Source organism: Coffea eugenioides, chromosome 3 (genome assembly GCF_003713205.1).
Source record: "Coffea eugenioides isolate CCC68of chromosome 3, Ceug_1.0, whole genome shotgun sequence".
Classification (NCBI taxonomy): Eukaryota; Viridiplantae; Streptophyta; class Magnoliopsida; order Gentianales; family Rubiaceae; genus Coffea; species Coffea eugenioides.
The window spans coordinates 19313093-19339548 of NC_040037.1; the positions used below are offsets into that span (position 1 = coordinate 19313093).

The 26456-nt window shown below is 36.2% G+C and overlaps 2 protein-coding genes and 1 non-coding gene across 3 annotated transcripts; 2 read left to right on the forward strand and 1 right to left on the reverse strand.

Moving 5' to 3' along the window:
* The first annotated feature begins 582 nt into the window (after positions 1-582).
* LOC113766256 (cytochrome P450 71A2-like) lies at positions 583-2814 on the forward strand. Its single transcript, XM_027310466.1, has 2 exons — positions 583-1503; positions 2134-2814. Exons 1-2 carry the CDS (start codon positions 583-585, stop codon positions 2743-2745), a joined length of 1533 nt encoding a protein of 510 aa, XP_027166267.1. The 3' UTR covers positions 2746-2814.
* A 10664-nt stretch (positions 2815-13478) lies between these two features.
* Positions 13479-13585, forward strand: LOC113767262. The gene has a single exon (XR_003467977.1). It is a non-coding gene; the product is annotated as a small nucleolar RNA R71 (small nucleolar RNA).
* A 7021-nt stretch (positions 13586-20606) lies between these two features.
* LOC113766257 (RNA-binding protein 42-like) lies at positions 20607-24640 on the reverse strand. Its single transcript, XM_027310467.1, has 4 exons — positions 24401-24640; positions 22199-22376; positions 21965-22062; positions 20607-20977 (listed from the first exon to the last, which is right to left on the reverse strand). The coding sequence occupies exons 1-4, from the start codon at positions 24638-24640 to the stop codon at positions 20888-20890; spliced, it is 606 nt and encodes a 201-aa protein (XP_027166268.1). The 3' UTR covers positions 20607-20887.
* Between the last annotated feature and the right edge of the window lie 1816 nt (positions 24641-26456).

The following is a 26456-nucleotide window of genomic DNA, read 5'->3' on the forward strand; positions in this document are numbered from 1 at the left end:
CAGTCCATGTACGGTACACCCAAATTATAACAAAAAAAATTCTGATAGTCCTGGCCATCTAGATGAATTGGACTTGCAATTCTTAATTCAATGTTCAACTGTCTGGAGTTGCTTACTTTTCTTCTTTCTTTCTGGTGATCCATGTTTCTCTGCCGAACACCCAAAAAAAAAAAAAAAGTTGAAATAAGTTTCAATTGAATTCCCAGATTGTGATTTCACCCATAACTCAAATAATAATACCAAAAATTAGCCAAAAAGTTATGCAGCAATTCAAGCCAAATCAATTTAAGTCACGAGAGCAAGATAAAATGGTATGAAAAAGACTATCAAACTCTTAAATAAACCACATGATCTACCCAAAAATTTTCCTATACATATATAGAAGATTCAAATATCACTGCTCAAAAAATGAACCACCCGAGGACCGTCAATGGTCGTACTCGTACAACGGTGCCCTAAATGATGTATTGACTTAATCATCCCCTCTGGTCCTGATTTATTGGATTTTCTATGGTAAAAGAGCTTGAAAAACTAGTATAAAAGCAGAACACCATCACAGCCAAATGCATGCTCATATACCACATGGCTTTGATCAATCTTGATCTTTCATTTTTCTCAATTTTTTCCTTGCTCGTATTCCTTCTATCCCTTCTCAAATGGTTCTATGCTGCTTCTAAACCCCAGAAAAAGTTACCACCATCTCCACCAAAGCTCCCAATTATTGGCAATCTTCACCAGCTTGGCCAGTTTCCACATCGCTCCCTCCAATCACTGTCAAGAAAATATGGTCCACTCATGCTGCTTGAACTGGGAAGCAAGCCAATGCTGGTTGTCTCTTCCTCTAATGCAGCTTGCCAGATCTTGAAAACCCATGATTTATCCTTTGCAAGCAGGCCTAAATCGGGCATCCCAGATAAACTCTTTTACGGAAGCAAGGACATAGCTTTTGCACCATATGGTGAGTATTGGAGACAACTAAAAAGCATTTCTATGCTTCATCTTTTGAGTAACAAAAGGATTCAGTCTTTTCAACATGTCAGAGAAGAAGAGACGTCACTCATGATCGAGAAGATCAGCCGAATGTGTTCTTCCTCAGCTGTAAACTTAAGTGACATGTTTTTAATTCTCACAAATGATATAATCTGTAGGGTTGCCTTGGGGAGGAAGTATAGCGAGGAAGAAAATGGGCGGAAAAGTATGGAGAATTTGAAGGTGTTTGGTGAGTTACTGGGTATTTTTGATGTAGGAAACTATATTCCTTCGCTTGCATGGGTTAATCGCTTCAATGGTTTGGATTCTAAAGTGAAGAAAACAGTTAAACAGATTGACGGATTTCTTGAGGGTGTGATAGAAGAGCACATGAATAAGAGAAAAGGAAAGGCTGAAAGTCACTCTACTGCTGAGGCAAGATGCCAAGACTTTGTAGATATCTTGATTGAGATTAATGAGGAAAAGACTATGGGCTTTGCTCTTGAACGAGATGCTATGAAAGCTATCATCCTGGTAAATTTCTCTCTCCATCTCTTTGTATTGGTAGTAAATCTTTGGGATTGAGGCAAGTATGGTAGATTTTGGTATAGTTGCATACGGTCGTTTTATTCTTACTTTTTAAATTTGGTATACACTTATATCTCACTAAATTGGCATACGCAAGTGATATTTATATAAGTTATATTAGTATAAATCAAATTAGGTAAGAAATCAATAGTTGTACAACATATAAATCACAATCGAACTTGTGTCAAATTCTAAATCTTTTACCTGTTTTAACCACTCAAACATATAAATATTCAGGTTTGTTGAGTTAAGCCTTATGAAGCCTGGATTGATGTGTGAATGGAGTAATAATTGGGTTTTGTCAATCGAGATTTGGCAAACCTAAACTCAGCCCATTTAAATATTCATATATACGTTAGAACTATAAAAGCTCACAAACCTTAGGCTGTTTATTGGACTATGAGCCAGCCCAAGCTAGCTTATATTTATTGATTTTAAAATCATTTCATTGATAAAGTTTGATTACGACATGGTTTTGAATAAAGTTGGATTGGTACACAATAGAAATAAAGGTTATTGCCATTATATAATCCAAACATGTTCTAATGCAACACTTTCTTTGATTCCATTATTTAGGATGTCTTTGGTGCTGGATCTGATACAACACATTCAGTTATGGATTGGGGAATGTCAGAACTTCTAAAGAACCCCAAAGTCTTGCATAAATTGCAGGCTGAGGTAAGAGATGTGACTCAAGGAAAGCCAGAAATAACTAGAGCTGATATGGAGAAAATGCACTACTTAAAAGCAGTGATTAAAGAAACTATGAGACTTCATACTCCAGTTCCATTACTGGGTCCTAAAGAATCGAATCAAGACGTCAAAGTAATGGGGTATGATGTACCAAAGAGCACACAGGTACTTGTGAATGCTTGGGCAATTGCAAGAGATCCATTGTTGTGGGAGAACCCTGAAGAATTTCGACCTGAGAGGTTTTTGGGTTCGAGTGTAGATTTTCATGGTTTGAACTTTGAGTTAATTCCGTTTGGTGCCGGACGAAGAGTTTGCCCGGGTATCAACTTCGCCATGTCAGTAACTGAACTTGCATTGGCAAAACTGGTCAACAAATTTAACTTTACATCACCCGATGGAATCAATCCAAACGAGTTGGACATGACCGAATCATTTGGTATCACAGTCCACAGAAAATTTCCTCTGCATGCCATTGCCACACCATATTCTTGCTAATGTCTTTGTTTATGATGTTTCAGCTTTATTTGTTTTGTTTCATTTCTAGTGACTATAGTGATGGGTTATTGTATACCTGATGTAACTATAGTTAATAATTCACACTGATAATGTTGGAATTTCGTAGTGGTTTAGTCCCTCTTTTTGGTGTGCTTATGATGGGGTTTTTTTTTTAATGCCAGCCCAAATTTTATTAGAAACAAACCAAATACGAGGGGGACATCAACCTTACCTCATATAATACACGATAAAACCTCACATACTACATGATAAAATGACCAATTAAGGATATTGATAAGCAATCCTACATCTACGAAAAGACGGGAAAGCTAAATTGTCCATTCTACACTCTCCCCTCGCCGTCATCGGTAAGTCAGCTACTCGTTCATACTAACAAACCCTGATTTCCAAAATAGAACAACTTTCGTTCAACAACAAATCTGCCATCTTATTAGCCTCCCTATAACAATGCTGGAGTTGGAAACCACTTCTAGGCAACTCAAAAACCTGCTTCACCTCACTACGAATAGATCACAGGCACCGATAATAATCCTTCAGAATCCGTACTAATACCATTGAATCTGATTCAACAATAACCTGCATAAATCCTCTTTGAACACACAATTTCTTCCCTAATAATAAAGCTTAGCTTCCACTTATATACTAGTACCCTCATCGAAGAAAGAGGAGAAGGCAAAATGTAAGCGCCCCGTCCAATTCCAGAGTATATATCCCCCCTCCACCACACACACCTGGATTTCCTTTCGAGCATCCATCAATATTGAGTTTCAACACCCCCCTCTACGGAGGTTGCCAAAAAACAATCCTGACATTAAAATCATCCAATCGTCACTCAACTAGTTCCAAAAAAGGATGCCAAGACATAATATTGTGAAATTCCCTGAACTTAATCCAATACACAGACCTCAAATCACTAAAGATAGCTCCGCACACCGAATGAAAATCCACAAAAACTCCTTGGTAGAAAGCTATATTCCTTGCCTTCCATAGGCGAAAGATAAACTTTAATCTTTCGGACTTGGCTGGTTTATACCACCAATGAGCCAAGACCGCATGCAAATGATCTCCAGCATAATGAATTCCACAAGGCGATCCAAAAAACTTCCACACGGCCATCGCCAGCTCCCCTTGCAAGAACAAATGTTTTACCGTTTTAGCTTGAGAATCCACACAACAAAAGCATTTGGACAACATATGAAACTAAAAAATGAAATTTTCAATGGCACTTGTGTATGCCAACATTGTTTAGACATGAATCAAGAATCCCTAGCATCCCGTATCTCCTGGAATGCAAAGAACAAAGAGAACCTGCCCGATGTAGATACAACCCAAGTCATGGCATTTGGAACATCCCTAGAAAGAATAACCATACCCGCAATTTCTTGAACAACCTCCACTGGCAGCAGTTGACCCAACAAGATAATATTCCACTCACCATTGTCAATAACATCTTTGAAAAACAGATTTCCTTGCACCTCAGCTTTAAGAGACAGAGCTCCTGATCCTACCCAGTTGTCGTACCAAAAGTTACAACTTCTACTGTGAAGTTGCTAGACTATAAATACCCCCTAATGTCCAACTTCCTTCTCCATGTAGGCGAGCTTGTTGAAGAAATGGGGGCTTGACATGGAAGAATTCCAAAACAGTACTTGTCGTGCATAAATTTTGCCCACAAGGAAGAACCACTCCTAAAATTCCACTACAACTTACAAGAGAACGCCCTATGAACCTGACAAGTAGATATTTTACGTGTTTTATTGGTTAGTTTTGGTGTATTTTACTTAGTTTTATAGCTAATTAACTAGGAATCTTGTGAAAATATGCATTTTGTGATTTAATTGGTGAAAATTGCATTTCTGTGGATTTTAATGGTGAAAACTTCATGTTTTTATAGGTTCAATGATTCAATCATCAAATGGTATGAATTGAGAAGATAATTGGATGATTGATGATGGTTTAAAGTGATAAAAGAGAATATGAAGTGCAAAAGAGGAAATGCAATCAAGAACAAAAGGAAGCAAGTTTCACAGCTTTGACACCTTGTGGTATTTTGACAATATCTTGAGCTACAAGCATTGAATTGAGCTGATTCTTAAATCATTTTGATGCTAAGAGTTAGATATATATTTCGTATGTAGACATTGAAGTCCAGTTCAGTTGTTTTCCTTGTCAAAAAGTCGAAATACAGAAGTTCAACTCTGTTGTCGAAAGCTGAAATAGAGCTCTGACCAGTCTTTGGTATTCTGATCATATCTCGGTCCACAGAGCTCCAAATTGGATGATTCTTGAGGCATTGCAGAGATAATACAACTTTCTTGTTTTTCACAAGAGTTAGTTCGGCCTCCATCATCATGAAAACAGCAGCTGAATTGGTACCAAATTCACAGAAGTGAATACGCGACTCATGAATACATGGCTCAAGTCGCGTATTTTTGCCTGATTTCTGCAACTTGCTCATCAACTTACCTTACTTTTATACAACTTTCCAGCTCAATTCTAGCTAGCAATTTCGGCTGTATCTGACCAAGAAAAGGGTGGAAAGTTGGAGAGACAACTCATAGGAGTTCAAGAGTAAAAAAATGACAACTTTAACAACTCTTCTTGACCTTGAATTCCTCTATAAATAGATAACTTTGGAGAACATTTTCATAACTTTAGAAGGCTAGAGAAACTCACCAAAAATGTAGACTTCACTAGAATTTCCTTAGTTCATTAGTTAGAGTAGTATACTATAAGTAGTGTAGTTTATCCTCTTGTATTTATAGCTAGATTTGGATGAAGATTGAGGAGCAAAGATGGAGAGGTTGATCTCATGTGATAAGGGTGATATCTCTTCTGCTACTTTTTCTTTTGTATTTGATTTTATGTTTAGTTATAATACAAGTTTGGATTTGTGTGTTTATCATGTTTAGTTAAAATTTATGCCTAGAGTTATGGATGAACTTTCTATATCTTGTTTGTGATGTTTACTTGGCTATTTGATGATATTATTTCGAGCAAGTTATTTATCACTTTGTTTTTCTAATCATGATTAACTGGCCATTAATTGTGATTATCTAAAGGTGTTAAGTTTGCAATGAGAATTGGAATTTAACACTAATTCAAGGAAGTAATAAACCTAGGGAGTACACTGCTTGTCCTCAAGCAATATAAAATTCTAACCATCAACGATCCAAAAAAATTGAAAATAAACATATGTAGTATTTCAACTCCATTTCCTTGAATCAAGGTAAATAACCCTTATGTGATCTTTCCATTAAGTTCAAGTACTCATAATATCAAGCAAAGAAGAGCCAAGTATACCATAATTTTACCAATTCAACTCAACTTCTTATTTTTATCAAATTTCGCAAGCAAGCAACTCCTATAGTCAATAAAGATGCTAACTAATCTCATGATCAACTTCTTATTTTTCTTAAAGAGGGATTTGATTTACTTTTTATTTATTTATTTTATTATTATTTTTTTTATATTTTAAGGGATAAATATTACTTAAGTTGTGAAAAATGCCTTTTGACGCGAAAATCAACATTTTTAGATGCAGATCCCCGGTTACTCAACATTTCACATACTCAAGTTGCTTTGCATACTCTTAATTCAAGTACCTTTTTACGCGAATGTCGACATTTGTAGATACCAACCCCCGGTTACTCGGTATGAGAATCATTGGAGTAGAATAACCCCTTTTTTTTATTTTTATTTTTTATTTTTTTTTATTTTTCAATATATATATATATAATAAAATTCCCTCTAAGAGTAATCATGAGAAAAGTATGACACTTATTAACCATATTAATTTCTTATCTTATAAAATTAGATAAAAAGAAGAATTTTCATCAAATATACAAAATGTAGGCATAATTTTCTCCACTTTACTAGATATACTTTCCTATAGATGTAAAAATTATAATCACATAAAAATCATTTCCAAATTTCATGAGAAAAGAAGTATCAAAACCGCATATATTTATTTCAAAAGGATAAGTGACAAAATTTTATTTATTTGTTATAGTTAATAACATATATATGTATAAGGTTTTGGAAAAATTTTGACAGAGTCTCCCCTTAAAAGTGGACTAAAACTCCCTGCCAGCAACCACAAGAAACATAATTTAAGCACAAGAATTATATCAAACACAACTAAAACCACAAGTACCACACATATTTCTCCCCCCCACACTTAAATTACACATTGTCCTCAATGTGTAGGGAAGGAAATAAACAAAAGTAGAAAAGAAAAGAAAGAAGTACTCCCCAAGTCAATGGCTGAGATCCTTATCAGCCACTAATCACGAACCACTGTCAAAATACAAGTACCTACCACATAGAAAACAGAAAAATAAAATGAAGTTAAACATCTTAAGTTCCACAAGTTAAGATAATTAGGCAAGCAAGTTCATCAACTAAAGATAGCTTCTGCAGTGTGCCAAGTCAGTCATCCCCCTCGGCATCATCGTCATCCTCTGCATCACGATTGGGCGGTGGATGAATGCCCAAATGATCTTCAATTCGGCTTAGACGATTATGGAGTAAAAATGAAGATTTGTGAGTTGGGTAGAAGAGAAGAAGAAAAACGCGGCTGGAAAAATGGAAAAGTGAAGAAATGTTCTGGAAATCGCGTTTTTGAAGCAGAAAAGTGAACCGAAAACGCGACTAAAAACGCGCCTTCAACGCGCGTTTTTAAAGCCGCGTTTTCTGCACAAATCTCGCAGAATTGAAAACGCGGTTACGTATGAAAACGCGACTTAAAGTCGCGTTTATCTGTGTCGCGTTTTCCAGTTTTGCTCAGGCGAGAAAACGCGACTTCCTCCAAAACGCGACTTCAAGTCGCGTTTTAAAGGCGCGTTTTCTGTTCTGCAGGCGCAGAATTGAAAACGCGATTCTGAGAAACGCGACTTGTAGTCGCGTTTTCTTGGAAAACGCGTTTTCTGCTTCGATTTTTAGCAGAATTTCAACTTTTGAAAAATTACAAAAGGTACCCCAATGACTCAAAATGCATCATAGATCATTTGTTTGCCAATTTTAATGACTGGAACAAATGTAAAACATTAAAAACATGCATTTTACCCCTTTATAATGAATCAAAAACACCTTTAACGCAAATCGAGGGTTGAGTTGCTTGATCAAAGTTTGCCCTTTTCACCTCAAATGGTCATTCTTGCTTCCATTTGCCAACCCTATAACACAAAAACAACAAATTAACTAAAACACTTATTTAAGTCTAAAAATCACAAAAAATTAACACAAATAACATAAACATTGGGTTGCCTCCCAATTAGCGCTTTTGTTTATAGTCGTTGGCTCGACTGAAAGAGTTGAATCACTTTAGAGCATTAGAGAGATTTTCTCCCCATGGGTCGAAACTCCCGAGCCAATCCACCATGTGGTGAACCATGCATTGATCTTCATAGTCCAATTTCCTCAAATGCCAAGGAGGAATATTAGACTTGTCATAGAGAGGCTCAACTTCACCTTGGAGTGGATTTTGCTTGTCTTTTCTGAATTGGCTCAAATTTTCACCATTTTCTTCATGGAATGGCGAATTTATTAAGCCAACTTCCATCCTTATCTTCTCCTCCTTTGTTCCTACACCATGAAAGTTAGTACCAAGGACATTTATAAATTTAACTTCTTCGGTCCTTTCTTGGTTAACCTTTTCATCATATGGCATATTAGACACAAGAGCAGTAGGCTCTATACTCCCTTCTTTATTATCCAAATTGAATTCCAATTCCTCACCATTAACCCGTAATATAAGCTTACCTTTTTCTACATCAATTATAGTTCGTGCAGTGGCTAAAAACGGTCGTCCTAGAATAATTGGCATTCTCACATCTTCTTCAATATCTAAGACAACAAAATCCACAGTGTGAGGACCCGCAAATTTTCTACATTTTTCCTCAAAAATGCCTTTTATTTGAAAATTATTATTTATTAAAGCTCTACTATCTAATTGTTCAACTATAAGTGCAGATGAACCTAGAAAATAGGGTTTTCCGCTTCGGTTTCATGACTTGAGCAAAATTAGGGTTTTTCGATTTTTCCGCCGGATGAATTTTCGGTACTGGCCGAGGATCAATTTGATGATTAAAAGTGACTTTTAAGTGAGAAATAATATGTGATTAGGAGCAATGATAAAAAGTTAGTGAGTTGAAAGTAAAAAACCCTGGTACGCGCGATTTAAGAGAAAACGCGTCACACCGACGTGTACCGCGTACTACCGATTGAACCACCACTTGATCACCACTTTCTTGCCATACAAGTTTATCATTAATGGAGCAAAATATCTTCCCCCTCTTAGCCCTCCTATTGGCCGAAAATTAGAGATTAGAAATGCAACAAGAGAGAGAAAAATTTGTGGTCAAGATTAGTCCAAGTGTTAGCCAAACTTGTGGCTAGAATTAATCCTTAGCTTTCCAACCTTCTTATAACACAAGCTTAGCTTAATTCCCTCCATTAATTCTGCATCTTGGCCGAAATAAGAGAGAGAGAGAGAGAGACAAAGAGAGTTCATCTCATTCTCCTTCATTTCTTCTCCAAATCTTGAAAAGTTTCTTCTATTCGCGCAAATCTACTCCGATTAAGTTGTTATCTAGCACAAAGGCTACCTACCGGTGTAATTTTCTTGAGGAACAAAGGCCTTGAACACTTGTTTCTAGTCTCCTTGGAAAGGTATACATGCTGGAACCTTGACTCTCCGATTAAATTCACGATTAGTCGCTAAATATGTCACATATGGTTGTATTATTGAGGTATGTGGTGAAATAGAGGCTTGGGTCATGATTTTCCATTTTATTGGAATATTTTTCAGCTTTCCTATGATTTTTCTAGTGCTTAAAATTTGGGGCTTTGATGTTTAAAGTTTAATATGGGAAGTTAAGATGGTGAAGCAAGCCAAAAATAAAGAAATTAGCATTTGATTTCAAGAATTTCCAGATTTCAGGGACTTGAAAATTCAGTTCTGCCCGTTTCTATATCACCTAGTTAGAGGCCGATTTTGGCTTGGAATAAAACATGAAAGTTGTAGAGAATGATATTTTATAGTTGCCCACAAAATTTCAGCTCAATCGGAGCAACGTAGGTTGTGAAAAGTCCAAAATACCCTCACTGTTTTAAAAATTTCCCAGCAGTCCGTTTCATCAGTTAAGTCCAGTTTATCACGTTTTTTGACTAGTATTCATTCTGATTTAGCTTTTTGCCAAAACATGAAAGTTGTAGTATTCTGAATTATCTTTCAAATGCCTCTAAGAAAACCTGATTCGGACTTATGTACTCTGAGATATGTCCATTACAGTGTAATGTATTTAAACAGCCGACGAATTGATTTCTGGTTTAGTAATTTGAGAATTTGACCAAGTTACATTAGAAACTGGACTAAGTGACCTTCATGAACATTTTAGCCCTGTGTCTTAGCTTCGAAACGGCATAAGTTGCATCTTAATCCGATAAGCGTAGCCTCGGATAAGTTATTTCCGCTTTCATACGTCAAATCTGTCTTTTGCTAAATTGAATTTCTGCACTTGTTATTTCTGTATTTCTTATTCTTATGATATTGTGAGCCTATGGAACGGCTCTTGACTTGAATTGCTTATGTGTGATGTTGGGTTGTGATTGAGGAAAAATAATGAAGCCAAAATGGCTGGAAAATTAGGTAAAAACAAAGGGCATGCTGCCCAAATTTTCGCCCGAAAGCTAAGGTTTATTTGAACTTGTAAAATACTATGACCGTTTTTCCATCTTAAAAACATGATCCTTCTTCAATTGGAAACTCCAAATGTTTACTTACTCTTACCAAATAAAGAGGAGTAGTTTAGGATTTTCTTGAGTATTTTGTCCTCTCTTTTTCATGAATTTCATTAAGACAATTAGTCTATAATATCTACTTGAATATAAGATAAGTTTCAACCACATAAACGATTCCGAAAACGGTATTTCCTAGTCTATCTAGTTGGATTTTGATTTGTCTTTAGTTCAAGTGTTTCCATTAGAAAATTTTATAACCCTTTTGAGTTGGTTTTATGTGTGGTCTATGAAACCCTAGTTATTTTTATCCACGAGTCCAAATGTCCACGTTCTACTTTAAAGTCTTTTTATACGTTCTACTCATCATGCGACGAGTCTCTTTGATTGCACCTAATTGGTTGTGACAAATGAGTGGTAATATTCTTTTCATTTAATCTTAGGTTTTCTCGGTGACTAAAGATAATATCCGGAAGGATATTTTGCACGTTGTTGTGCGTAAATAGGTGAGTGTTCTATATACCCATTGTTTTCTGTGACTACCTGATTACTTGACTATCTGTTTACTCGATTTCCAATTTATGTGATTACGTGATATCCGTGAATTACATGCTCCCATGAAATCAATTTGTATTGCTTACGTGCTAAGTGTCCACTTGATTACTTAATTATCATGAATCACATGCTATATGAAGTTGTCCATCATTGTTAGGCGAGTGTGTACTTTACCTCATTCGACCTATTCAATTGATGAATTTTACCATTTACCGTTTACCGATTTACTTGGTTAGTTGTGCATGTTGTAAGTTCTAAGCTGAACTTGGGCCCCGCCTCGGTTACCGACCTACTCGAGCCAGGACTGGGCTCGGTCGGGTAGGTTGGAACCCTGGACAACCGTCGGTATACTCGAGTATTACCACTGGAGGGATAAGGTGATGGCCAGTCAACCGTGGGGATTCGGAAGTTATAAGGTGCAGAGGACCGACAAAGTTCCACCGGAACACCGTATCCTTCAGTATATGGTTACCGTGTATCACGATAATTGTTCCATGCTAAAATGCCAACATGAAATCATGTGTTATACCTGTGATATGCTCCATACCTGTAATAAGTCCCAACCACTCATGAACTATACATAAGGTTTTCTGGATTAATTGTTATTACATGACTAATGTTCCTTGTTTAATTACTTGTTTATGTATATAGAACCTCACTGGGCTTTTTAGCTCATACCACGTCAATTGTTTTCCTTAGCAGGGGAAGGCGAGCAAGGACGAGAGTTCTGTATAGTCTAGTTGATCTAGTTCTTTGGCCTTGTAATGGTTCTCGCCCTAGTGCTTGGCACGGGCTGGTTGTATGAGGAATGAGAACCCTTGTATATTCGATGGTTGTACTTGAATGGTAAAAACTTTGAAGACTTCTGGTGAGTAGAAGTTTCTTATCTTTTACTTGAGCATCTATGTATATATTAAGTTGAAGTGGATGGGTTACTTATTGTCTATGGATGTACGCACGTGATACGAGTGACTGAGTCCTGGCGAGAGCTGGGCAGGCGACCCGCCGAACCCTGGGGTACGCCCTAGGGGGAGGTGGGGCCGTCACACACAGGTATTATAGATTGTCTTACCTTTATGAGCACATTTTCCAAAATACCCATGGGACGTGTGATTGACCGATCCGCTAATTGCAATGTAATATTGGTAGCTTTTAGCTCTTGAAGTCCCAATCTCCGGGCAACCGATAACGGCATAAGTGACACACTTGCACCTAAATCACATAAAGCATTAGAAAAATGCAATTGACCAATAGTGCAAGGAATAGAAAAACTTCCCGGATCTTTCAATTTAGGAGGGAGTTTATTCTTAATCAATGCACTACACTCTTCCGTTAATGCTATCATCTCATTATCTACAATTTTCCTCTTCTTTGACATGATGTCTTTCAAGAAACGTGCATAAGAGGGAATCTGTGTTATAGCATCAATGAAAGGAATGTTAATGTGCAATTGTTTAAACATTTTGAAGAACTTTTCAAACTCCCGATCATGTCCATCTTTCTTCAATCTGTGAGGAAAAGGTATCACATTAGAATTTAATTTGGGATGAAGTGCATCAATATCAATGATAACATGATCATTTTGACTTTCTTGCTCCCCTTCAATTGCTTGCTTCTTGTCTTTTTCACCACCTGAATTTTCAAAATCGAATCCCTCAACCGTTTTACCGCTTCTAAGAATGATTGCATTGACATGCTCTCTCGGATTCACTTCGGTTTTACTTGGTAATTCACCAGGGTTTCTATTGTTGATCACATTGGCAATTTGACCAATTTGAACCTCCAAGTTTCTGTACATCCCAGCTAATTGGTCCAACCGCCCCTCAACTCGCTCGAATCTATCCGAAGTCACCTTAGCAAGTTTTTCCACCGCGATCTCCCAACTTGGTTTAGTTTCAGCCTGTGGTTGCCTTGGTTGAAATCCCGGCGGATTGGTTGGCCTTTGTTGATTGCCTTGATCTTTCCATCCAAAGTTTGGATGATTTCTCCACCCCGGATTGTAAGTATTCGAATAGGGATTATTTGGAGCATTTCGGTTGTAATTATTGACAAATTGTACCTGCTCAGAATCAACACACTCATTAATATCATGTTCACCTCCACAGAAAGAGCAACAAACTACGTGTGCATTAGATGAACTTGGACCAACTCCACCTTGTCTACTTAGCAATTTCATCACGTTATTCATTTGGGCACTCAACATATTGAGAGTGTCCATTTCGATCATACCTGCGTGACGTCTCGTATTACCTCTTTCATTGGCCCATTGGTAGTTATTTGCGGCCATTTCTTCTATCAAATTTTGAGCTTCTTGGGGTGATTTACCCATTAAAGCTCCACCTGCGGCTGCATCAATAATAGTTTTAGTGGAGAAAGATAAACCATTATAAAAGGTTTGTATGATTAACCATTCCGGCAGTCCATGATGTGGACATTTCCGAAGCAAATCTCTAAACCTTTCCCATGCCTCATATAATGATTCTCCCTCCAATTGACTAAAACTAGTGATATCCATTCTAAGCTTAGCAGTCTTTCCTGGTGGAAAATACTTATTTAAGAATGCTCTTGATAAATCATCCCATCCGGTGAAAGTATTAGGAGCATGAGAGTGTAGCCAAAGTTTGGCCTTATCTCTCAATGAAAATGGGAACAATCTTAACCTTATAGCATCATCACTAACTCCATTCATTTTAATTGTATCACAAATTTCCAAGAATGTAGCTAAGTGTGTATTAGGATCTTCTACAGCATTACCTCCAAATTGAGATTGTTGAACCATTTGGATAAGTGATGGTTTAATCTCAAAGTTGTTAGCATTTACCGTAGGCCTTGCTATGCTCGTTTGAGATCCTTGTGTTCCCGGTAGAGCAAAATCTCGTAGAACTCGCCTATTTGCTTCATTTTCAGCCATTTCTTCTTCAAATGGTAGTTCTATCAAAATTTCCTCTATCGGTTGCCAAATCTCTTGTTCCTCTTGCTGTTGTGTGTGCCTCCTTTGTCTACGTAGTGTCCTCTCAATTTCTGGATCGAAAGGTGCGACTTCTCGAGACTCCCGGTGCATACACTACAAACAGAAATAAGGGATATTATGCAACTTCAATGGTAAAAAAAAATTGATTACAATATAAGATTAAATATAATCTAAAAAATAAAGCTGTCTAAATTAATAAAGATGATTAGGCTCTAATATTGCCGCTCCCCGGCAACGGCGCCAAAAACTTGACGGGTTTTTACTTTAAGTGCAAGTTTAATTCCGATTTTACACCCGTTGGACTGCAAGTATACAGGTCGCAATTGTAGTACGAGATGTGTATCGGGTCGATCCCACGAGGAGCAATTTAAACAATTATTAGATCCTTGTTCTCTCTATTATTTAGACTTACAATTAATTTGAGCAGAGAAAGTCTAATGCTGTAATCTACAACTCTGATATACAAATCTAGTTTAACAAATGCTGAATGCAAATAGAGAAATTTCACTTAAGGAAGATTCTAGGGATGTAGATTCCACTTATGGCATAAACTACACAAATGAATGGATTTACTTCTTGCTATTGTTCTTGCTTAACCAGAGATTTATTTCCAAGATTACCAAGTCTCATTTTCATGATGAAATGGCTTAGAGCAATATAGATTTTCCTATTTTCATGGTGAAATACTACTACTACTCCGTTTTATTTCATGAAATGCTCAATAATCCACCTAAGTGTATCTCTATTTTCATGAACATACAACTCAAGCTCTACTCATGTGTTTCAATTGTTATTACCAATTCTCATTGAATAATAACACTATAAACATGCTATTGGTGATCAATCAATAACAAGTAAGAACAGCTACACAAGTAGACAAGTTAATACAAGATATAACAAGTGTAAATCACATTCAATTAGTATTATTTAGCCATAAGTTTCATCTACTCCCTAGATGAAGGAGTTTAGCTACTCATGAATGATTTAACAATCAAACTCACAAGTTTATTAATGCAAAACATCATAAAGTACAAGTATAAGAAAGATAAAAGAAAGCTTAGCCAATTGAAGGTGAAGCTCTCCAATTCCTGCTATGTTCTTGCACAATATGATTACAAGTGAAAAACCAAATGCTTCTCTAAGAACTCTTAACTAGAGAGAAAACTTGTTGCAAGAAGGAAAACTAGCTACGTATGGTGATGCCAGGCTTTTCCCCTGTGTTTCTGCATAAAAGGTGGTAGAAATTCCATTCCTCTCACTTCATAATTTCCTCCACTCAGATTTTGTAAAAAGAAGTCAAAGATATGATGTTTCCTTTTTGTCCACACTCATTTGGTCTTCTCTTTTATTGCAGAAGCATGTGCACCGAATTCCCTTGCATCTTATAGCTGGAAAGTGGTATGAACACAAGAGAATTGACTGAGTCAAATTGCAGAATTTCGGCTATAAAACGCGCCTACACAAAACGCGGCATAACTCACGTTTTGTCTACTCGCGTTTTCACTCTGGCCTTATTTCAACTGCAATTTTCTCCATGATGAAGGCCGAACTAGCTTTTGTGCAAAACACAAAAGTTGTAGCCCTTTGAGTTAGCTTTCCAATGCTTCAAGAATCATCCAAATAGGAGCTTTGTAGCCTGAGATATGATCAAAATACTGTCACCTGTTCAAACCTCTGTTTTAACTTCCGACCACAGAATGCAGCTTCTGTATTCCAACGTTTTGCCCATGAAGATGGCAGAAATGGATTTCGATGTCTTCATACGAATTGTAGGTCTCTTTCTTAGCTTTAAAATGGTATAAAGATCACCTCAATCCGATAAGTGTAGCTCCAGATATGGTCAAAATACTGAAGAGTGTCAAAACTGACTTGTATTGCATTTCCTCACTTGAACGTTTTTCACTTCATTCTTCTTGTTGCCACTTGAATTCATCACCAAATCTCTATTTTTTACCTCATTTGACATCCTTTGGTGATTGAATCATCATTCCTGCATAAAAATGAAGTTTTTACCATTAAAATCAATAGAAATGCAATATTATCCACTTTTACCAAAAATATATAATTTTACCAAAAACCTCTTTATTTTATTTATAAAACTAAATAATCAACTCAAAATTAACTAATAAAATGCACTTAAAAATACGTAAAATAAACTCTTATCATACACTCACGAGATTAGAGGTGCACCTATGTGGTTTTAGTGACTTGTTTCATGTAATTTCATAGAAGAAATGAACTTGTAGTTAATTCATAACCACGAGAGTAGGTATGATTTAGTTACAAGCATAGTTGATTCACTACGAGAGTAGGTTTCACATACATTGGAAATTACGCCATAATTAGCCAAGATAATAGCATTCATTTAACCGGTAATCTCATTTGCAAGAGTAGTAAGGAATTCCATACCTCTAGGAGTTTTCTAGTGTTATTTTCATTACTTTTATATTTATGGTAGTCTAGATAATAAAGGAGTTCGAAAAACCATCGGTAATTGAAAATCTTCTCTGTGAGATCAACCCTTAATACCTTATACTCGCTCACGATTCGTATACTTGCGATAAATCACGTGTGGGGTATTTAGGAATTATAAATGTAAAACTTGATTGTGGATGAGTTAATTATGTACGTATACCCCGCGCACAACAAGTTCTTGGGACTATTGCCGGGAAAGATTGGGCAATATCGGTGCTAAGAACAACTTTATTAATTTAGACATTTTTACTTGTTTTTCTTGTTTTTGTTGTGTCTAGTGTATTAATTGTTATATTTAGTGTCTTGTTGAGTCTTTATTGTATATTTTTATTTTTTTAGAGTCATCTATTCTTCTTGACTAAACATAAGTTACTTTAAGAACATGTTTAGGGACTCAAGAAGAGTAGAAAATATGGGCGGACAATACATGAAAAGTGAAAGATCGGCAATCGATGGTTACTACGTGCAAAGCTCCATGAATAGAGGTGACCAAGAAATTACCAAAGGTATGTCATTTAAAGATGGTTTAAAGTGTTTATAGGCTAAACTTGATATTATAATGTTAAAAGTTCAAATGGACACCATTATGAATATGCTCGAGCAAAAGAGTAATGTTAATACTTTTAATTCTAATCATGTGATTTGTGACTTGTGTGGAGGATTTCATGCTATTCATACATGTAGACAAGTACAAAATGTGGATTATTATGGTGAATTTGGGCATTACAATCCTTGTTTAGATCAATATGGTGCTAATTGGGATAATTCTTCTATTTACGGTTGGGATAATCAATATACTAATAGTGATTCTTCATGTTTTTTTGATTATCCACCCGAATGTGTCCAATATGAATCAAAATCATCTTGGGAATTAGCAATAGGAAGGTTAGTTAATGCACCTTCACCGTCGGAATTAGAAAGTGAACCATTAGCTAATGATTCTAAGCCATCTTGGGAGTCAGCTTTAGAAAAGCTAGCAAATGCAACCTCCGACCGTTTTGATAGGGTTGAGGAAAAGTTAGATAAATTAACTTCTCACTTTGGTAGAATACAAGAACAATTACATGTTTTGTGTGAAGTTATTTCCTCTAATGATATGCAAATTGACCCTAGCATGAATGGTGAGATGTTGCATGTGAACGTGGATTGCATTTTGATGACAATGATAAATCTCAATTGTGATTCAATAACAAAATGTCCATTTCACATGATAGTACCTTTGGAGCTAATCTTGAACCTCAAGAGATGAGTCTTAGCAACTCATTTTTCACCACTCTTGAGGAATGTATTGATAGTATAGGTTTTAAAGGTATTATTACCCAAGAAAGTCAAGCAGACGTTCCTTTGGTGAGTTCTCAAGTGATACACATTCAAGGTAATATCTATGAATCACTTGAGATAGGTAAACTACTTCCATCTCTCTTATCATTAGAATATGTGGCTTTGGCTATTAAGCCACCTTTTAATGATCTACCACGACCAAAATTGGCGGATTATTCATTAACCAAGCCTCCTTGAGAAATGAGGCAAAATAGTCGAGCCAATTTCACCCTTTTTCTACTGAATTTTTTTTTTTAAAAAAAGGCAACTTGAGTTTAAACATTTGATAATGATGAATTTAGTACTTGGCATAGATTTAGACCCTATTTGAGGTTGCAGTACTTTTGGTTAAAAAATACATTTTTATGTGCTAAAAGTACTATTAAGGTATTTTGTAAACATTATCTCATAAAAATAGAAGTAGGGCTTTTGGTGTTAAAAGTACTTTTAGCAAAATATCAAAATTTGGTGCTTTTTTAAGGGGAAAAATCTAACAAAATCTACAAAAAAAATCTACAAAGAACATTTGGTCATTAAGCAACTAAGGGAAAAAAATCTACAAAAATTGGGAAATATACAAAGGAAGTAGAAGACAATAACAAAAAAGATTCTTGTCAAATTTAAATATCTTGGAGAGGTTAGCTATCAATATTTTGAGTATTTGTTTCTAGCTCCACTTGTTTTTTGTCAATTATTCAAACGTTCAACTATGACGTTCTCTAGTATTGTGGACTTCAAGAACACCAATCTGGAAAGAAGAAGTTGCAGATGCTGACTAGGCTTGCATGCAAACTGTTTGTAGAGTTGGTGGTGGGCGTGAGACGAGTGTTGGTCCTCGTTCCCATAGCAATCTATTTTCCTAAATGGATTTATATGGATCATGTGAATAATTCATGCAAATCCATCAATTCAATTGGGTTGAAATCGTTATCAATCTAAAGTCATTACCCTTCATACAAATCCATTTAAACTTGCTTTGTATGGACTCCATTGTGCCACCTCTGTTATGCAGGATGAGTTGGAAGTCATGACCCATGCAGGATGACTTCTTTAAGTTTTTAAGCGAGTCATGCAATCACGGTTATTAAAACCGGACTGGGAAGGAACGGCGAAGGAGATGGATCAACAGGCCACTAATTAAACCAGTGGATTGTTAAATATATTTAAATATTATGTTTCATATTTTTTTGATGTAAGATATATGATATAAATTGTAATAAACAATGCCGTAGCAAATACTCAGTTAATTTAATTTGCTATAGAACAATTAATTCATATAAGAATCAATAAAAAATAAATTTATTTAGTAATTCACCAAATTTCAAGTGTAAAATTTTATCTATGTTTAGTATAATTATCTAACCACGAGTCTTTTGATTGGTGACCACCACCAAAGCATTAAGGATTGGTGGGATAGGAGGTCAAGGGTACAAACCTTACCTCCCACCAATTGCCACATTATGTGAGTTTATTTAAAAAATTCATACGGATGCATAGTGTACCTATCTGGTCCGGTGGTGGTTCAATCCCCTCTAGGTTACCCTTGGGTCCTTTCAGGTCCCCCTCCCTCTAGTGTAGAATAGTTTATCGTATCAACAAAAAAAAAATGGTGTAATTATCTAGCTTATTTAGGAATTTTAAGTGTAAAAAATATTAAAAATAATATTTATCTTTAAAATGAATTATGTAACATGTTATTTTTTAAATCCATTTGATAACTTATAGAGTTTGGGTGATCATAAATTTTTATTAAAAGATTCCAAATAAATTTATTTTAGAGATATTTAAAAAAAGATAGAATTGACAAAATGTTTATATACTATAAGAAAGCTATTCTATTAACATATGGCAAAGTGACCTAGTGGTAAGTATACTATAGCATATACCAAAGTTCTGAAGTTTGAATCTTAACAAAGCTAACTAAATTTTTTTCCACAAAACCTAGTTCATGGACAAAATCAATCAGATTTCCGGTTTAATACGGGATCATTGACCAATCAATGATCTCTATGTTTAAATAATCTAATTAGAAACCCAGTCTGATCCAATGATCGGTTCACCAGATTGACTAGTTCGATTGCTAGATCGGATCGGATTTAATAACTATGCATGCAATGACCCTAAATTGTACATCACTACAACAAAAATGGCCTTTAGCGGCATTTAAAAGTGTCAGTATAGACAATTTAACCTGACATTTTATCTATCCTCACACCTAGGGCGAGTGTTGTCCCTTCCAATGTGGGGATAGCCTCAAATCTTTAGCAACATTCAAACGTGTCAGGAAAACCATGCTGCTATAGCATTCCCTCTGCCAACAAAAACTTTTTTTTGTGATAATCGAAAGTGTCCGTATAGCATTAGAACATCAGTAGCGGATCAGTAGTATATCCAATTTATGAAGGCATCTTTAGTTGTCTTAATATATGACTTTAAGGACACGTAGCCATGTGAATTTACACTGCTTTGGACGACATGCCCATTTGTCATTAGTGTTTTTCGAAGTTAAGCTATGCTGACACTTTTAATTGCCAAGAGTTTTTTCCCTGTTTTTTTTTTATATGGAAGCAACCTGCAATTAGTCCTCCCTGCTGTACATTCCATCAACCAGAATCCCAAGGGACTTGTAAAATTATCTCAAAGAGCAGAATGCATATAGCAATTTAAAAGAAGAAGTCGATACTCAAATATAATTCATTGAATTAAAAGTCGATAACAAGTACAAACATAGCAAGTACTAAAATCGCAAACAAGTGCTCAAAGCAAGTACTAAAATCCCAATAAAGTACCGAAAGATTCTCATTTACAATAACTTGAAAGACTTTCTTGTGCACAAACAAAAAGACTCTCATCCCTAACAAGTTGAAAGAAATGCTAAAAGTCAGGTAACGTAATTGTACAATATTAGCAACGATCCGCGAGAGGTATAGTATATATATAGTACATTGTTTGGGCTCATCAAGATGAAACAAACAACTACCACTGCCCATGTTGATGTATGCTCAAGAGTTGTCTCCTCATTTCCACTTCCTTCAGCCATCTCTAGGTGGAGCAGTCCGGCTATGCTTTAGTAGAGGTTAGTGCCAATCCTTCAGAAGAAGAGAAAACAGCCGAGAAATTGAAGGGATGAAGAAAAGTGTATACAGTGATCTGGGGAAACAGAAATTTTTTTTCCAATTCTTGAGCATTTGAGATTGGAAAATGATAGGAAAAAAATTGCAACAATAATAATATAATAACACCCCAGGAAATAGTTTGCGTTCAAGCAATTCAACCTACTAGAAATCATGTCATGCTAGAAATATAGCCTTTGGTCTATCAAATGCGATGGAAAAAATTATAGATATTGGACATAACTATGTACTGCAATTTCCTACTTGACAAGGTGTGTGGGACATGTGTCCAAGTCTCTGCCTCAGCTGGTCCTCACTTAAGTCAGTGCTAAACAAGTCATCATTATTTTTGAAGCCAAATCAATCATTGAAGCAGTTTTGGGGAGCGTAGCATTGTACTCCCAATCACTAACTGGTGCCTGAACAGCCAACATTGTCAACAAGCTGAAACTAAAGCTCGTCGTCCAGGCAACATTACATACAGTAGTGATCACAGTACCAACACTGTCAAGTAATGCACTGAACAAAAGACAGTATGACTAAGCAGATTAATCATTCTCCTTTAAACATCAGATAATATATATTATGTTTGACTAACTACAAGGGGCATTTGTCACGACAAAAGGGACGAGTGTGGATGCAGACACAAAAGTGCACAGATTCAAGAGCTCAGAGGCATGAGAGATTCTTAAATTTCTCTCTTTTATAAAAATGATGGTAGAAGCACCAGTATGATCAGCCAGAACAGTGTTCGATACCAAGCATCCCTTAAGCTAAAGAATCATATGCTAGCAAAATTTAATCTTATTTCACACAAACATAACCATAGATGTTGTCCAAGTTCAAAGTTTTAAACTCGTACATCAGATCAAAGCACTTCTTCGAAATCAGATTAAGGGATCATGCAAAATCAGGTCAGAACCTCACCAAAGGCAACCACGACAAGGAGACAAATTAAAGTTTCGATAATTCGAACAAGAGAAGGTTGAGACATATAAAAAGTGGACGAGTTCAAATAACTCACCCTGGCCATGTTAAAAGATGGAAATCTTGAAAATGCTTTGGATAGAACATCATCATTCACCTCATTACCAAGATCACCACAGAACAAACGAGAATCATCTGCACAACACAAACAGTAATACTGAAGGCATTAATACTAGCAAAAACAAGATCAGTGAAGGAATTAAGACAGGCGAAAATTGTCATAAAAAATGATGAATGCAACCACACAAGGAGTAGAGTACATGAAACTCACTCTCTGGCCAATCTGCAAGTGTAGGATCCTCCCATGCCTGCCCTGCTGCCTTACGAGGTACTGCTTTCTTCTTAGTCTCGGCCTTGTGCTCAATCTCACTACTTGCAAGCGCAGCTTTCACACTCTCTAGCGCTTCAAGTGTTATTGTTTGTGCATCCCTCTGAAATAATTGCTGGGCCTGTCCACCAAAACTTCAGATATTAAGAACTGACTGGTTTAACTTTAAATATTGCCATCATTCCTCTTCCTCAAACTATACTTATACCTAAATTAAGATGCAAATATAAACCCCCCCTCCCAAAAAAAAAGAACTCTTGCCCACACATACAAAACCCCTGGGTCACCAAACTTCCACAATAATATCACCACTGCGACAGTCAGCCCCAAAAAAAATACTAATACACCACTGCGTCTGGATAAGCTATCCAAGATTATCTATTTGATCAACATTAACATTTTTTTCAGTATTAGATATCGCTTAACTTAAAGTAGGTTTGAATATGAAAACTCTGTATTTATAAAATCATTGCAAGTAATAAGCATGTGCCCTGTAAAATTGGCTGCAAAATTTCAGTAACTTTTAGTAGAATGTAATGTACTATAGTTCTGTATTCTCAGATAATGGAAATCCGACATTGAAAGACCAATTTTTCGATTACCTTTTTCCAATTCATGTCGTACCTTTATGAATTTCTAGTTTTTTGTTCTTGTTTCAATGCTGAAATTGAAGATAATTGGCAGATTGATATCCCAACAATGGGCCGGTATGGTTTGTCTTCTTCATTACAAAGAATCAGTTCAAGATCCTGGGACCAAAATTTACTTTCATTTCTGGTTTGATGGGATGTTTTGCTGATCAAGTACTGCAGTAAACTGTTTTAGAGCAGCAAATTTTGACAACATGTTTCAAGTATGAAGACACATTCACTGACGAGTCTAGTATGCCTAACAAATTAATTAATTGAAGCAATCAACTTAGTAACTTGGGAAAAGAATAGTGGCTGTAGCAACTAAAATCTGTCGAATGATTAGACTCCACCTTTTGGATTGAAATGAGCACGTCTACCTCAGTGTTGTCACCGGGCAAATTTCCTTGCGTGCAAGCAGCAGCATCAGCTTCTTGTTATAAGGTTAGAACAAGATAATATAACACTTCCCAAAGTCCCAATAATTTTTCTATATATCTGGTTTAGATTTCAGGGCCTCCTAAAGCAGCATAATCTAAGGTACAGCTTCTCCCCATGCAAAGTCTGAATAAAAAAAAAAAAGAAAAAAAGAAACTGCAGTTAGGATACAGAAATGTAGTCATGCAATAGCTACTCAAGTAATGTGTTGGCCAGTAATCCAAGAACAAACATGAAGGAGAACTCCTTCATTTCATTTCATTTCATTTCTGCAGTAACTCTCAAGTCTGCTGCTCATAATTAGCTCTTATACACATTGAAAGTTTCAAAATCATTTGCTTCCGTTTCTCTTAGGCGATGGTGTATAGAAATTGAAGGACAAGACATTCTACTGTGAAGCTGTGAGAGTATACTACTTCCACACTTCAGTTCCCACTCTACTAGTTCATAAAGAAACGAAGCCCATCAGAAGCTAGCAAAATGAATACTCAGCAAGTCTGCAATTCTGCCCACACATACAAAACCCCTGGGTGCACGCGACAAGTTTCCCCAATATTTTATTTGGCCCACCTTTGCACCCTAAAATTTGTGAAATCCCCTTCACCTTCTACATTGCCCCCCTCCCTCTTTTCTAAAAACTAAAATCTCCACCACTATCATATCAACTTAAGTAAATAATCACACCTCAACAATAAAGAAGGTCAATAATTTTAGAAGAAAAACATTAACCTAAAGTTCTTCTAATGCCTAAATTCAACTTCCTAAATCAATTTAGGAAGTTCTTCCTAAATGAATTAAGCCATATATATAAATGAACAGACCGGGTATTTTACCGAAAAATTGGACTTCCTGGTTCCTCCACTCACATAGACAACAATGGTATACATATCTCGACTCCTACCAATAATTAAAAAGATCAATAGTTTCTCATCATAGCTGCTGACAAGGGAATTCAAATGTCAGGGGAAGAGGAAAAAGAGCCGAAATCATTGCCCTAAATCTCTCCAAAAATATTCCATCCAAAATTCATATAAAAAAAACAACGTGGCTTAATGATTGGATATAGAAAAGTTCGTACCTGTTGATACTGAGGGAGGGAGTACACGGTAGGGATTGTAGCGGGAGCAGGATAAACGTGGGGAACCGCAGGAGGAGGAGCAGGAAATTGCAGAATTGAAGCGGCAGCGGCAGCAGCCACATAGGTTTGCGGCTGTTGTAGGTGAAACGGAGTCGGAAAGTACGTGCCGGTAGTGTAGGTGAATTGAGACGACGCCGTTGAGGATGAAGAAGAAGCTGCAGCAGCCGATGTCGACGACATTGCGAAACCGCGAGATTTGAGAAGCGGGACCAAAAATTAGGGCTTCGTTGTTTTTGGAGAATTCAAACTCGTCCTTTTCAATGTCATGTTGTTCCATTTTCTGGTTTTGACGAACCTAAACCTGATGATGAGAGGGAAAGAGTAGGGGCGACGGGACGGCAGAGGTAGGGAGCAGAGGAGAGGAAAGTGGCCGAGAGAGGCAGAGGGCAAAAATTTAGGCAACCGAGAGAAATCAATTTAGGGCAAAAATTTATCATGGAATTACATCCCTTCAATGGGAAAGCAAGGATAGTTTGATTGCGGAGAGATTCAACAGGAAAAACTTTGTGGGAAAGCAAAATTTTGGCCAAGAGTTTTGAGAGACAGTTTGCCGAGAGAAAGACTTTGTGCGAGAGATAAAGAAGAAGCAAAATTTCACTGGGAGGCAAAATGAAGTTTCGAGACTTCACTTGTTTTGGCAAAGGAATCTTCCGCCAAAATCCAACGACGTCGTTTTGTGTTTTAATTTTTTTTGGTGTATCTCACATTTTCGTAAGTGTCATAATAGGGAGTCTAAAGGTACATTATTATTTTTATATCAAATAAAATAAAAAAAATTAGAGTATATATTATTGAGTTGATAACTAGTGTCATGATAGAAGTTTTATAATGGCACAAACCAGCAAGTGTCCTTATAGATATGTCAGGAAAGACCATTTTTGTTGTAGTGCATCTTGACCGAAACAGATATCCATCACTATCTGAAATTAGAAGTTGAAGCACGAAACAAAAAAAATGTGAAGGGAGAAGCAAATAGAGAGCAATTAATGTATCCAAAAGTGAAAACTGCAGCTCGATTGGAAGGTGGACAATATCCTGGTAGGAATGCCAAGTTTTTTTTTTTTTTTTTTTTTTTTTTTTTTTTTTTTTTTTTTTTTTTACTTTTTTGATTTATCTAATTTGCCTTTAAGACAATTTGTCTACATATGTCCTTAATTTCCTGTTGAAATATAATACTATCCACTTGGGTGTAGGATGCTATCAGTTTATGAGAAGTAAAGGCTGCTTTTTCCACAAGAACTTTCAAAATGTTTGAAGTACCTAAGAATCTTACAAGTCCCGGTCCGATGTGACAGAACCTTACAAGTCAAAGAAATCAAGCAAACGAAAGCGGAAAAAATATTAATAAAGATTAATAAGACGCCCATATGTTACACGAATCAAACGAACGTGATGTAATATAGGTAAGAGTAAAATAAAGGAAACAATTTGCCCACAAGCCTCAATTGAAGAAAAATCTTTCCTCTTCATTCTGCTCTACGTACAGGGTTATCAATTATGGCATAGCTTTTAGTATAATTGTATTTGACTGCCAGAGGACAGAGTTGTCGAACAACTATGACCAAAGAAAGAGCTAGACAGAAAAATAGCATTCTATCTTTTATATCACAATTAGAACTGAGCACTCATTCTCATACAACAAAAAACATCCTCATGAATGCGAGCACTCATTCTTTTTAGTTAGAAAACATTTTTAATCTTAAACTCACTTTCAATCTGTTTTTGTAAAACCTGACTCGGTAACGAGAAGATTCTGACAGCCTCCAGTCCATATACGGTACATCCAAATTATAACAAAAAAAAATTCTGATAGTCCTGGCCATCTAGATGACTTGGACTTGGAATTTTTAATTCGATGTTCAACTGTCTGGAGTTGCTTACTTTTCTTCTTTCTTTCTCGTGATCCATGTTTCTTTGCCGAACACCAAAAAAAAAAAAAAACGTTGTAATAAGTTTCAATTGAATTCCCAGATTGTGATTTCACCCATAACTCAAA